We start from the raw sequence: 15,244 nt of genomic DNA, 5'->3' as shown, positions 1-15,244 counted from the left end.
TAACTATATTGTCATCCATTCTACATTTCCCTATGTTGTTCACAAGGACATCACTTCAAATATTTTGTGGAAATTCTGAAATTATGACATCTGTGGAATTCCTCAATATATAGGTAATGTAACCCAAATTAGGAAGTACATGAAGTTATGTTGGTACAGTTCTTTATCTGCATGATTCAAATTCCTTATTTCATTTTTTAAAAATTTAAATAAACAGTTTTTACTTTTTTAAAAGTCATTTTAGATATGAGGCATTAGGAAAAAGGATGAACTTTCACCATCCTAAATATTAGGATAAGATACTAAACATTCTGTTTAACTTAAATTAGGCAGTTTAAGATATGGTCCACTGATAATGTAATCACATAGGCTTGGCAATAAAGTGACTGTCATCTTTGTTGGGAGATATGGACTAAAATTACTCCTCCCTCAGGGTGAAGTATTTGGTACACGTTTGTCGATAACCTTCCATGTATAATTTAGGTCTCATAGGCAGAAAAGGGTAGAAAAATAGAAATCAAGGAACGTCCATCAAGTGGTAAAAATCAGGTCTGAGAGAGGCAATGAAGGTAGAGCATTGTTTAATAAATCCCCAGTCCTCGGTCCTCCAAATAGAAACAGCTCCTGAACAAGGTTGATATTATTAGCACGAGACAAGCATTCTTCTAATTAGCTCCAGAGAAAGTGAATATTGGCTTTGCAGGTGAACCCCTCCAGTCCAGTGATACGTGCCCATCACACCTGGGCCCTTCAGTTACAAATTCACCTCCTTAAGGAGCCGTGTGAAAAAGCAAGAACAATCAATAAGAAAAAATCCTCCCAGCTATAAATCAGCCACGTGGAGCTGCTGCTGCGGCAGCGGTAGCCCTGACTTCCTGGTTTGCTTCCTGCAAGCCTTGCGGCTGGGGGCTCCGGGTAGTGGGAGTAAGAAAGGGAGGGGCAGCCAGGAACCGCTCCAGGTCCGCCGGGAGGGGGGTGGCGGGCCGGGGGATCCCGGAGGGTACGGCCGTTAAGGACAGAGTTATGGCCCATAATTAAAACAAAAGTTTGGGAATCTGGAAGCTTTCAGAGCTGAGCAGTGGGGCAAAGGCTAAGGACCAGACCCGGGGAAAGTGTAAGTTAGTTACAAGGTAACAGGGAATTGCCAAGAGGATTCTTGGACATAGTGGGGAAAGAAGAGGGCTGCGGGCTGGGAAGAGGGTAGGGAGACAAGAGAGGAAGCTTGGAAGAGCGAGGCACACGGGTCGGTTGGAGCTCTGCGGAGGCCGACGGTGGGGGGTGGGGGGGCGCGGCGGCGGAGCGCTGTCCGAGCCGACGAGCCGCGGGGAGGGGGGCGGAGGGAAGAGCCCGGGGGAAGGTAGAGCCAAGGGGAGTTCCGGATCTGGAGCTCGAAAGGGCAGGCGGCGAAGAGGGCGGCAGCCGAAGCGGTAGGGGTGGGGGAGGGAGGAGGTGGAGAGCCGGAGGAGGGGGAAGGAGGGAGGGGAGAGCTGTGGCGGCGGCTGCGCCGGGCTCTGTGTCTCTCGCCGCCGGAGGAAGATGAGGCTGAAGATTGGGTTCATCTTACGCAGTTTACTGGTGGTGGGAAGCTTCCTGGGGCTAGTAGTCCTCTGGTCTTCCCTGTCCCCGCGGCCGGACGACCCAAGCCCGCTGAGCAAGATGAGGGTGAGTGACCCGCCCGCCCCCTCCGGCGGCTGCGACCTGCAACTTGTTTTGTTTGCGCGCGCGCGTGGCGGGAGAAGGGGCGGCGGGGTCGGGGCGCGGCGCTGCGCCGCAGCTCCGCAGGTGGTGCTGGCGGAGCGCGGGCCGATCGGGGGCGCCGAGCCCCGAGCACCCGGTCCCGGCCACCAGCCACCGGCCCGCCCCCTCGCCTCCCCTTCCTCCCGCGCTCCCCCTCCTGGGGCGCCGCCGCCGCCGCTGCCGGCGGCCGCGCTCCACGCCGGGACTGCGGGGCGGAGCGGGAGGAGAGCCGGGGCCGCGGCCGCCCAGCCCCCCGAGTCCTCCGTGCCGGGACCGCCGCGGTCGCGGCTGGGGGCCGCGGGTTTGGTCCAGGCTGCGGCCTGTGGCGCGTGCAGGCCTGAAGGAGGCGAGATGCTGCCGCTGCCATCACCGCCGTTCGGGACCAGGCCCCTCGGTGCAGCCTTTCCTCCCGCCACCACCCGTCCGGGGATGCTCGCAGCCCCCGGCTCCCCCGGCCCGCCTGCCTGCCGGGAGTGGGAGGGAGATGGCGCCCCGCCTCCGGCTCGTACGGAGAGCGCCGCCTCCCTGCCACCCCCCACCCCCCGCCCACCCCAGCTCTGGCGGCCGGGAGACGGGGTGCGATGTGCGGCCGCGGCCTCGCCCTGGACCGGCCCTTCCTCCCTTCCCGGGTGAGGGGAGGGGCGGTTGGCCCGAGGTGGCGGAGGGGCGTCCCCGCCCGGCTCGCGAGCCCCTCGGCCGCAGTCCGCACAGCGCGGGGGAAGTCCCTTTTTCCAGAGCCGCGTCTCTCGCCCGCCCGCCTGCTCCCGGCGGCTCTGTCCGAGGGGATGTGGGGCCGGTTCCTCTAACCCGGCTGTGGCAGGGCTGTTCGGGCCGGAAAACTAACTTGTACCGGCGCCCCGCCGTTTGGTTTTGGCCGCCGGCTCGCCCAGCCCGACGCCGAGGGGCGCCGCGGAGCGGAGCTCCCCGCGCCTCCGCTGGGACGCATTTGTCTGCCGCCCAAGGCGCGAGTGTTAGCTTTGACACTCCCTTGCCTTTGAGGGTTTAGTCAGGCGCCTCGGAACGTTAGTTACCGTGAGCCGCGCCGGGAGGGGGCCGCCGCGACTGCAGCTTCGCTGACCCAGTTGGTTGGCTGCATACCGGCTTCTCCCAACCCCCCCGCCCGGATTCCGCTCCCCCAGAAAATGAGCCGCCGCACCCCTCTCCTTCCTCATCCAGGAGCCCGGGGTAGCCCGCTGGGCCCGCTGCCCTTGAGGGTGACGGAGGGCGTGAGGAGTTCAGGGCCACGGAGTGGCCCAGGGGCCTTGGGAGGAGTTAGGCTCTCCAGTAAAGTGCCTTTTGCAAATATTACCCACACTGCGTCTGTGTGATCTCCTTTATTAACTTTCCTTAGCCTTAACTTAGCATCAGGAGGTTGAATGACTGACTAGGCTTCCTTTTAAGAATGAGAATCCTAGGAAGAGATTTCCTTAGCAGTTGCCGTCTATGTGGTAAAATTAGATTACTCTTACGTTTTAGTATTTGAAGTCTGGACTGAAGTGGAATTTCTTTATAATATCTGGGGTGGGTTCCCATCTAAGTTATCTGAGTACTACTAATAAAAAGTCCCCAAGTTTTCCTTTTAGTGTGTTTGTGATTCTAAGCCTCTCAGATCTCGTGGGCTGATGGTGACCTCTTTATGATTTTTGCTTTCAAAATGATTGACAGAGGATAACTGAATATCGCAATTGAGAGTGTTTAAGTCATTAAATGGCCTTTCCCAGAGAGCTAGGAATGTTAAAACCCCATTTTCTGAGAGAGAAACTGAGGAAAGCCTGACAAAACTAACCATATTCAGAATGTCCTGTAGTTCACATGACAAGTCTTTTAAAGAGGTGATGGAACATCCACACCAATACCCATCTCTTTTGTAATAAGTATTAAAGTGGTTCTATAGTAACTACCCAGCCACAAGGCTAGTCATTCAATAGCAGGTGATATCTTGATTTTTGGTTCAACTTATTTGATAGTTTGTCACTGGGTCCACGGTCATTGCTATCATTTGCCAAAGACAGAAGCTAGCTTTTTAAGACTTTTAAATGTAAATTAACACTGAAAAGAATCCTTCTGTATCGGGAAAACAAAATAACAGGCAGTTGTTAACTGCAATTTAAGGTATAGCTTGTGAATCATTACGGGCATAAATAAAGGACTTTTGCCTGCTTTTATTAAAAACTAGTCTGAGCACTTCTGAGATCTGGCACTAGAAGAACATTTCTGACCAACACATAAATTCTGACTCTTGAATTTCCCTTCTGCCTTCTAGTTCTTTTCCTTTGATTATCATGGTAGACACCTCCCCACACTGTGTCGCACCTGCCTTTTCTTTAATGCTGATCCACCTGTAGGCTTTTTTTTGGATCTCTTTAAATCCCTGTAAATGTCTTGAAATAGGCTAGAACAATCTACCAAATAAAGGTTCTGCCTCTACTCTGGCAAGCTTGTACTTGTGGTTCCACCCTGTGCCATTGTTTGTCTTGCACTTTCAGTGTGCCTGCCAGGCAATAAAGTCTGTAGCAACCTCGTTTTTTGTTTTCTTTTTTTGTTTGTTTTGTTTTTAAAAACCTGGACTACTTCATATCTGCCCAGCTGTGGAGGTCACTATTACAAAACATAATACCCATGGTCAAGATGAGAAACATTTCTTATCTCCTTCCTCATTCAGGGCCTCTCACTGTTTTTCTTAGGTAAATGATGTGAAAGATGATCTTACCGTTCAAATTGTACTCTGTTGTATATGATGGGATTTAATTAAACATTTTTGAGTGCCTACTATATACTAATGCTAGTTATCGAGGAAGTACTCCTTACCACTAACCCTGGATCTTACAGCTTTGTGAGGGAAAAAAGCACCCCACTTTAATCAAAACTCCACAAATCTGCAAATAAAAATTATGCTACATGCTTTGAAAAAGGGATAAGGGAACAGAAATTTGGTCATAAAAGCCCCTGAAGAAATGACATAGTGAGTTGAAATCTGAAGATCTGAATACAGATAGTTGATACGGATGTGGGGGGAAGGCACTCCAGAGAGGGAGAAGTATGTGCAAAGGGCCTGAGGTAGGAAGTAGTATGGTGAACTGAGGAACTAGAAGAAGACCAATATAATTAGAACAGGGAGAATGAGAGGAGAGGTAGAATGAGTATGTAAATGTTTGTAGACTAGGCTAAAGATGATCTCTTTAGAACAGCAGAAGCCATGGAAGGATTTTTAAGAGGGGGAAGGGGGGACTTGATTAGATTTGTTGATTAGTCTTTTGGAAGGATTCTGATTGCCTGCAGGAGGTATGAATTAATTTAGAGCCAGAGCAGAGTGTAGGAGTCCTGTTGGAGATTATAATGGTTCGGGTGGGACAAGATGTTGCAGGGTAACAATAGAAGTAAAGAATTGATTCAAGAGCTATTAAAGATGCAATGGTATCACAACTAGTGATTGGATGTGGGTGTAGAGAAGGTGTCAGGAGGTTTAGGCTGATAGATTATTTGTCACATTGAAAGTTCTGAAGACAAACATACATTTTCTGTTCTATTTTATGCTTATGGGAAGGTTTACTTTTTTAGGCTTTGTCCTCTGGATATTTTGAGGTCAGCATTTATTAAGACCATCTGTTTAGTACTTGAGAAGTGCAGAAAGTTCCTTTAATTAAATATAGTATCTTCCAAACCATACATTCCAAGTTTCAGCCTTGAGTTTTTAAATTTTTAAATTTTTTAAAGATTTTATTTATTAGAGAGAGACAGAGGAAACAGGAGAAGGGAACAGGAGAGGGAGAAGCAGGCTCCCCACTGAGCAGGGAGCCAGATGTGGGAGCCCTATCCCCAGACCCTGAGATCATGAATTGAGCCAAAGGCAGACACTTAACAACCGAGCCACCCAGGCGCCCCTAGCCCTGAATTTAAAATTGAACAATAAGCTCCTGACAATAAAGGTTTGTAATGGAAATGTTGAGGTCTTCCGTGGTTTTATTATAGCTAATCCAGTACTGATGAGAAGCTGCTGGTAAATGGATGATTCTTTGTATGTGCAGATACTACCTTAGTCAAGCCATTACTGCCACTTAGGTTTAGAGCATGCATAGCAGGGCTAACTCAGGAATCAGTCCTAGGCAGAGAGGTTTTAAGTGATAAGCTAAGACCCGTTGAAAGGAATATTGCTTAAATGAGGCTGAGTGAGTGAATTATTACCCTATCACAGTCAAATTCCACCTTACCAAACCCTTTTATCTCTGTGATGATTGATTGCAACCTGAAAGACTTTGCCCTTGACCTTAAGACTTTATTTCAAATGGAAGCTCCATTGATATTAGGAATAAGAGCTATCACTTATCAAAAGCGTAGTGTCTTAAGTGGTCACTGTTGTCTCACTTCCCTGGTTGAAAAGCCTTGGGACTTGTTTTTGTTATGTATTGCTGTCCTCCCTCACGCCTGTAATGAAAAACTCCCATGTCTATGAACTCTGGGCGTTACAGATCCCCTGAAATTAATGCAGACTTGTACGTTTATGTGCTTTCTTGGGGGGAGAGAATCAGAAGCTTTCTCATTTCACTGTAAGCCACTGACTGAGTCCTTTGAAGGCAGGATTTAGGTTTCTTGGAGTAGCTCATGGACTATCTCCTCCACCTACCAGGGTGCTGAGGCATTCATTCATGTCGCCCCCTTAGGTCTGGACACCCCAGAAATGCAAAGGTTCCTAAGAATTCAAAATCTGTGGATTTTGCAGAAGTGTTGCCCATCCCGTGGTCAAAGGTCAAAGGCATCAAACTTGTTACAACCATGTCTCTTCACGTCCCTCCCAGGAAGACCCCATTGTAGAGTACCAAGAATACCTCAAGTAGAAGTCCCTGCTTTAAAGGGATCTCATCCTAGTTGAAGAGATGCAATACTTACAGGGCATGGGGTTCATTCCTTTCTTCCTTAATCCAAGTAGTAATAAGGAAACACTGAGAGCTGTCACAGAATGTTTTGTCAAGAGCCAAATCCATAGGTGGAGAATAGCCATTCAGGGAGTGCACAATTGTTCATAAGGAAGGAATGAAAGCTGTTCAAGAGCAGGTTGAATTTGGATAACTATTTTGTGATCGAGGCTGGCTGCATGGAATAGGAGATAAGGTGTGGGCTACAACAATTTGGTTTTAGTATAAGCTGCGTTAGATCAATCAGTCCTAAATTGGAGACAGAAGGAGAGAGAAAATAATGCAACATGAATGAAAATCAGAATTCTGAGTGTGGACCATTTGTAAACAGAATATTTGTAAATTCTAACTCCAGAGTTCTAAAAAAAAAAAAAGAGTTGGTCAGCAAGATTTGAGTGGCTCTCGAATGTAGGAAAATGATTGTGATTATCTGACTTCAACCTAGATCATTGTCTTTGCTCGTGTTTTGAATTCTAATTTTTATCGCTGAAGAATGAATGTACAATCTGACAGAAGGAGAAGTGTTTAAATTAAGAATTTATAATCTCTAGAGTAAAATGGACATAGCTTGAGTTTATGAAAGGAGTGATTTTATGTTTGGGTTTTGCATGGTGGAAGAGGGAAATGGGTGAGAGGGTGAACTATGCCTTAACAATGTGAACAAAATTCTTTGTAAGAATTTGGAGATGTATTTTTATTAAAAGCATGAATCATTGGGCACCTGGGTGCCTTTCGTTCAGGTCATGATCCCAGAGTCCTCGGATTGAGGCCTGCATCGGGCTCCCTGCTAATAGAAAGCCTGTTCTCCCTCTCCCACTCCCCGAGCTTGATTCCTTTTCTTGCTGTATCTCTCTCTGTCAAAAATAAATAAATAAAACCTTTAAAAAGGAAAAAAAAAAGGCGTGAATTGTTTACTCAACAGGTGTCAGATGAGTGTTTACTACTATGCTATCCGTGGCTCTAGGCATTGGAGATGCTGTACTGAACAGTGGAAGAGATAAAAACTGTTGACATAATAAATGTGTTACTCAGGTTTTCCAAAGACACAGAACTCAGTTCCTCAAGCCTAATGTCACCCTCCCCTCACCTCCGAAGGAGGTGGAGGTAGAAGGAAAAGTAAATAAAATTAAATATCTTCTAAACCTAAATCTCATTAACAAGGATGCTTGATAGCAGGAATGTAACATTCCATCAGACTTCCAATTGTCTTTACTTGATAGCAACTAAGCCTTCAATATCCTGATAGTATTCTTTGCCCCAATAGCCCTTCTGAACACCCCTTTGTCCTCACCTACCCAACTCCTGTGTATATAACCAGCCACTCCTCACAACCTGGGGCAGCAGCAGCTCTTCCTGCCCACGGGTCCTGTCCCCGTGCTTTAATAAACCACCATTTTGCACCAAAGATGTCTTAAGAATTCTTTCTTTAGTCGTCAGCTCCGAACCTCACCCCACCGAACCTGACTTAGGTTCTGGGACTTCATCATAACAACTGCACAGTAGGTGTTGTGTCCATATTGCAGATTTCTTTGATATATAAACCTGGCCCTTTTTATAATACCTCCCAACCTCCAACCTTTCATTTGCTCCAACTAACGTATCGAGGCTTGCTTTCCACAAGACACTGGGCTGGGCACTGGAGATGCAGAGATGGCAAGGACACAGACTTGGAGCTCCTTCTGTAAGTGAGATGATCTGTGGCAATAAGAACGGTAGTAAAAAGGAGTTTTTTTGTTTGTTTTTTAGATTTCATTTAATTACATAAGAGAGCACCAACAGGGGCAGAGGGAGGGGCAGGCTCCCCTCTAAGCAGGGAGCCCGATGAGGGGCTCTATCCTGGGACCCTGAAATCATGACCTGAGCCAAAGGCAGATGTTTAACCGATGGAGCCCCCCAAGGGCCCCTAAAAAGGAGGTTCTTGCACAGCTGTAGGAGGTGGATGTTCAGAGGCAAGAGCATGACATTTGGCTAAACCTGGAGTGTCCATGGGATCCGGGAGGGATGCAAGGAAGAACAGTCTACACTAACAGAATAAGGTGAGACCAGAAAAAGTCTTTTTTTATTAGAACAAAGTGTTGGAAATTAAGAGTGAGAAAGTAAGCTTGGGCCACAATTTGAAGGGAATTAAATGGTAGGCCAAGGAACTGGGTTGGGGTTTTATTAAGTCAGCACTTAGAGAAGATTTTTGGAAGCTTCTGAAATAGAGTTGAGGGAGTGGTGACATCCATTAATTGTCAACTCTTGATTCAGTAATTTGCTCAAGTATTTCAAATATTTTTTGAGTGTCTACTGAGTACCATCCATTGCTGTAGGCATTGGAGATGCTCTAGAGCAGTAAATAATAGTAGCGATGATAACAGATAACATGCAAGAGATAAAATACCTTGACTCTTCTTTGCCACGAAAGCATTATATATGTATCATGTTGTTTAATGGTAACAACAACCCTGTAATGCAGGTCTGATGTAATTGTCACTTTATAGATGAGGTGAACTCTTTACCTGAGGTCATTTACTTATAGTAAGTGGTAGAGCCAGAATTGTCTCCTGTATTTGGATTTGAACTTGGCTCTGACCAAACACTGTAGATTTTAACAAGTAGGTGTGCTCAAGCGGGCTACATTGAAAGGAACATAGAGGCAATAGAGCAGTAATTTCAAATAACACTGAAGACAGTGCAGAGTAACATGAAGGAGAAAGGGGCAGTGGGGACCATGCAGGGAAGTTCAGAGGGCGGGTGGTTGAGCTGAGACCCAAAGAATGAGTATAACCTTGTAATGCAATTCTGAAGGATAAATGTTCCCAGCAGAGGGAACAGAAAGTGCAAAGCCCCTGATGTTGGAATGAAAGGCTATAATGTTTGAGAAATAGAGGGCCAGGATGACTAGAGCCTGGTGAGTTTGGAGGGAATATAGTACTTGATAAGCTTGCAGATATAAACGGGGCCCTGCTTTGGATGATAAATTGTATAGTTGTCTATGTAGGGTCCAAGATAAAATGAGTAATGACTTTTTTTTTTTTGACGACCTATTGTAGTGTGAGGCAAGAACTGTATTAGCTAAGTCTACTGGGTCCTGTGGGACAGAGAATGCAGCATCTAGTCTATAAGGCCTGGGTGCTGTCAAGAGCTCTTTAGAAAACATGTATTGGAGGGACAGGTGTGTGAGGACAGAAGAGCGGTATGTGCAAAGTCATGAAAGATTACAGCAAATGCCGGGGACTGCATGGCTGGAAGATGGGATTGGGGGGTGGAAGATGGGGAGAGCAAACCCTAGAAAGACAGAGTCTGAGCCCTGAAAGATTGAATACTATGAATGGCCAGAGCTGGGCTATCATGAATAATCTGGAAACAGTGCAGGCTGGATTTCAGTCAGGAGAGAAATGCCTCCTAGGATATGACGAGGCCCAAAAGCTAGGAGGACCAAGACCGTGTATTTGAGGAGAACGAGATTGTGAAAGTAGAATTAGCTGGTGTGGAGTGTAGGTGGAGGAACCCTCTGGATGGAACTGAAAGGGGAGGATGCTGATGCCTTAGAAGGAACAGAACTGTTTAAAGCTGAGGTTCTCAAACATCAGTAGGCCTCACAGTCACCTAGAGGGTGTGTTAGAACAAAGTACTCCAGCCTCAGGCCTTGAATCTCTGATTCAGTGGGTCTGAGGTGGGGCAGAGAATTGGCATTTATAACTGGTTTCCAGGTTGCTGGTCCAGGGATCCTACTTTGAGAAGTGCTGGTCTGGGGGATGGGGAGATTTGGGGGCTGTAAAACAAAACATTGGCTTGGTTTGGGCATGTAGATTTTTTTTTTTAGTGTGGGGGTGGATGTCACATTTTATAGACCATGTCTACTGGGTAGGTGGAGCTCATAACCAAATCAGTACTGGATGCAAAGTGTGCAAATCATTGGCAGGAATACGTCTGAAGCTTGAGGCCTGGCTTGGTAAACGAAGGAACTCTATATGGATAGAGGAGGAAAGTGTGGGTAGGAAAACCGAACCCCGGAAAATGCCTCCTTTCAGGTGCCAGGTCGGGGAGAGATGAAAGGAGCATAGGCAGAAGGAGAAGATTTGGAGCCTGTTGCCCTGTAGAAAACATGGGCAAAGATAATTTAAGGGCAGGGCCATCAGCAGTATTGGATGTTCCAGCATTTAAGCAAGAGTTGATCACCATTAGGGATCTGGAAAGTGGCTGCAGAAGCTCACTTACCGGCCTGGTAGATGAACCCATAGCACCTTGGTCCTCAGAGGGACACCGTGGCATCTTCACTGGCATCCCTGTAAGTGGGATAACCCAGCGGAACCAGCTAGAAGAAAAAGAAGTTCAAGTGGTGAATAATCACCTTCACAAGATGAAAGATACAAGAAGAGGAAGGGTTTTAGAGAACTTAACTATCAAAGGGGAACTTAACACATGTTGGATTCTATCTGCTCCACCTTAATTAGGCACCTCTCTGCACCCGCTCCCCATGTGTGTATATAGACGCATCTGTACATTTTAAGCTAAACTGTAATCATGTGGGTGTAGTAATATATACTTCATATGCTATACATACGTTCTGTTAAAACAATTAGAATTCATGGCAGGCATTCTTTTGCGCTCTCTTGGTCTGAAATCCAGTAACTTATAAGAAGCTGTGACCAGAACATTTTAATATTTGAAGTTGGAAAAGAAACTTTATCCGCAGAATATTAGGCAGATTTTAGTTTTTAGCACATTAATTTGCCTGATGTGTAATTACAGGAAGAACCAGAGTAGCAAAATTGTCTGCTCAGCATTTCAGGTGATGTTGGTTTTTTGACAGTGGAGTCCACTGTTTCATTCTAGCTCAGTCCTGGGATCCTGAAAGCAATGCTGAGGCAGTGTGAACTGCAGTTTTCCAGGCCTTTAGTTTGTTTGGGAGAGGGAAGGACTACCTTCCGGTGCTTCCTTTTACTAAGAGTCCTGAATATTTCAAAATGAGAAATGTTCTCATTTCTGCTCCATTATAAATTCCCTTCTGGGCTTGGTAGCATTTTAAAGCGTTACTCCTAAGAAACATTTAAACATGCCAACCGGGAGACCTGATTTGGTTCACTGAATATAGGAACTGGTACTCTGAAACTTGAGGAAAAAAATTAACTTTGCATTATCTAATTAGGTTTATAGAACTGCTACAGAGCAGCCTGGTTTCCCAAATCTAGAAGGTACAATTAACTGCTGTATAATATCAATACCAACTAGTCTGCTAATAGGCTTCCAAGCAAAGCAATTGGAATTTGTTATTACCAAGAATATTTTAAACTGGATGGATTAAAATTAAATCACATACTTGTGGGAGCAGTTCTGTAGGAGAATAAAATAAATGACCTAATCATTTTTAAATCTTTAATCTCTTATTGAGTCCCTGGGTTTAAGAATACATCTGGGCCTCAAGAGGTATGCTACTTTTTTTTAATAGTAAACTTACATGCTTAATGATTATCTGGCTTAAATGTAATTTTAGCATTTGTACTTTATAAAATATTTTGCTATATGTGTTAGCACTTCAGTATTGAAGTACTTCTAAAGCTACTGCATATTCAGTGGTAAAGGGTACATCTTGTAAGAAGAATTGTGTTGAAGAGTTAAGAGCACAGGGTGTTCTATACAACTGATGAATCACTGAACTCTACCTTTGAAACTAATAATATACTATGTTAGTTAATTGAATTTAAATAAAATAAGAGTAAGTCTTAAATAGACATTAACTGAGAAATTGCAAAAGCTTTTTTTTAAATCACTCTTACAAGAAGGTGGGTGTGCCAGCATTTGTTTTTTAGACTGTCTGTAATTATCCTTGACTCTTGATTTTCCTTTTAATAGAAACACTATACACGCACACACACACACACACACACACACTCTGTGATACGATACTCTTTGATGTGAGCAAGGTTTGCAAATAGCTTTTACAACTGTGTGAATGCCTAACTCCTCCAGCTGGAACCCTTGATTTCAAACCAAGCCATTGAGGCTAGCTATTGAAGTGAGACAGTAGGCTCAGGTTCACAGTGGAGTATAAGAGACATTTTTGCACAGTTTTATAGAATTTTAAGAACTAACACTTGTTGAAGTAATATCGTAATTTCAATATAATTTTTATGCTTCTGAGAATTTCTTTAATTCTCTAGAAACGCTAAAGAGAAAAAAATAGAATAGGGTGCAATTTATATTATAAAATAGTCCTTATGTCATGATATTTGAAGTGCTCTAAGGGTTCTTTATTTGTCAGCATTTCTGCATTTTAATAATTTTATCCTGTTGAATTTTAAAGTAAATATTTTATGTGCATTTTTTAAACATCTGTTATTGGAAAAATAGTTCCCTTAAAACCCTGGAAAAAAACCAAAAATGATCAGTATACTGAAGTGAGTCATGTAAGTTTAGTTTTGCCAGACTTAGATCAAAGACAGATATAATAGATAAGAGAAAAAGATGTTCAGATACAGAAAACTGGGAAGTAGCAGGAAATGTAGACTCCCATTTCTGTTGAGATATGTAGTTTATTAGTCAATTGTATAAACATTTCAAAAATGACTCAGGAAACATCTAATAGGGTTAAATCAATTAAATTTTTATTTGTTGATTGTTAAATGCAGCTATGACACATACCTAGAAAAATTTGCCATACAGTATATTATACCAACTGGAGTTTTTTGTCAACAGTTCATGTACCTATGAAATCAAAGATTCACTTTAAATAGCCAATTTAAAACCTTTCTTAAGATATTTTCTGAAATAGTTGACTTATTAGCTATAGGTTTCAATTATGCTTACTTGGGAGGACTTATAGCCAAACCTCTTCCCCCAATATTTCCTTTGGCAATTGAATATTTTGTTTTGTAATTCTTATTAGACAATTTAATCATTATGCTTCTTAAAATTTATTCCGACAAGATTAGTCTTTTAATCTCTAATACAGTGAGGTGTCTTCCATGGAAGTCCGTATTTGTTACCTTTACAATCTGTTTGCAGGGTTTTAACATCTTTTCTTTTGAAAGAAAGCATTTAAAACCTCCTGTTCAAAAGTCTGCTAACTCTTGCCAGGGTGATTTAAAATGAATAAAAAATCCATTAGATTTTTGGCAAATAAGCTCCCAATTATGGTACGGAATAAATGACTACAAAGTGCTTTTAAGAGTAATGGAATGGAAATGACTGAAATCTTACTACTTCGCACATGCAGATTTTTCTCCTATTGTTGAGTGTTTAGTTTAAGCTAAAAGATCACCGTCAAAATTGGAAATTTTGATCATTTAAAATATATAATTACATTTTAACATTTAAGCAAAGGATTGGTGGAAGGCAGGAATATAGGCATGTGGTTTCATTTACTGCTGCTCTCTGTGTGATGGCCTTAGGAAATTTGAAGTCCACTGTTTGTAAAAGAAGGTTGGAGGAGAGTGTTGCATTGTGATGGTCAATTAAAATAAATTTGCTTATACAGTTCAGGGAGATCTTGGTGGGTGGCGAAGAGAAAAATACTTCTAGCAAATAGTTCTCAGAAATTCTCTCTTCTAAAAATGTGCTCAATACGGTAATTTCCAAATGCCTTGGTATTTCAAAGAAATACATTTTCTGTATGAAATTAGGAGAACTCTTATTCTTTTTTCCATGGTTAACATTTAGGCTGCAAACCCTGGCACATATAACTTCTATTTTAAAATAAATGTAGCGTGCATGTGATCACAGTTGTTAACTGAAAATTTTGAAGAGTGCTGTCAAACCTGCGAAGGTAGTAGAACCCCAAACACCGCACCTCTTCCTAGGTCCTGCTCTTCTCTTAGTTTAAGAAAAGAACTGGTATCTGCAGTATGGTCAAAATACGTCTGTACTACATGGATATTCTCAGATTATTTTGTTTTTCAGCGTCCTCTTTGACGTCTGAGGAAGGTTTCAATGAACCGGGACTTCATTTCACTTTCCATGAATTAGCACGGCAGGAGGAGTTTTGCTCCAGCAGCCTATTCCTGTGACTAACCTGAAGAAAATCTCAGAGAATCTAATAAATAGTTTCACTGTGGTACAGTCACATTTCATAAGAGGCAGGTATCCTCCTTGACCTCTGCTCAATTAACTGGTAACACAAAGAGAAAAGTAAATGTTAAAATCATTATTATACCTTGGCAAAAAAATCACTTCCGGAAGATTAAGTGAATGGCTTGAAATGTGGACTCATTTGCCTCTACTTCTCTAGCTTAAACAGGTGCTCGTGTTCAAAAGCAAGTATGTTTTGTGCAATGATTTATGGTTCAGAAGGGCTGATGAAATGAAAGAGTTAAAGGAAATCGTAAGTAGAAATTAAGGAATAGATTTTTAGTATAAAATATCAGAAACTTACAGTAATAGTAAAGGCAATATATATATATATACATATATATGTGTGTGTGTGTACATATATATATATGTGTATTTTATATATGTGTGTGTGTGTGTGTGTGTGTATATATATATATATGTTTTGTGCTTTCTAATGAAATGTGATAACATTCCTACTATTTTTTTCAAATCATGAAAAACACTGAAATCTGTTTTTTTCCTCTCTTGGGATTCCTTTTGTTGATTGTGAGACATTTGTTGAG

General features: G+C 43.4%; 1 protein-coding gene across 3 annotated transcripts in view; it reads left to right on the top strand.

Moving 5' to 3' along the window:
• Nucleotides 1-295: 295 nt before the first annotated feature.
• GALNT7 (polypeptide N-acetylgalactosaminyltransferase 7) overlaps nucleotides 296-15,244 on the top strand; it is a 143,928-nt gene continuing 128,979 nt past the window's right edge. The window contains exon 1 of one of the 3 annotated variants that reach the window (XM_082726946.1): nucleotides 296-1,662. In XM_082726946.1, coding sequence (XP_082583072.1) covers nucleotides 1,537-1,662 — 126 coding nt within the window. In that variant the 5' untranslated portion in view covers nucleotides 296-1,536. The remainder of the gene's footprint in view (nucleotides 1,663-15,244) is intronic. The other 2 variants (XM_082726945.1, XM_082726944.1) reach the window with 2 other exon arrangements.

The sequence above is a fragment of the Mustela nivalis genome, assembly GCF_964662115.1.
Source record: "Mustela nivalis genome assembly, chromosome: 4".
In the NCBI taxonomy this organism is placed as follows: domain Eukaryota; kingdom Metazoa; phylum Chordata; class Mammalia; order Carnivora; family Mustelidae; genus Mustela; species Mustela nivalis.
This window is presented reverse-complemented; position numbering and strand designations above follow the sequence as displayed.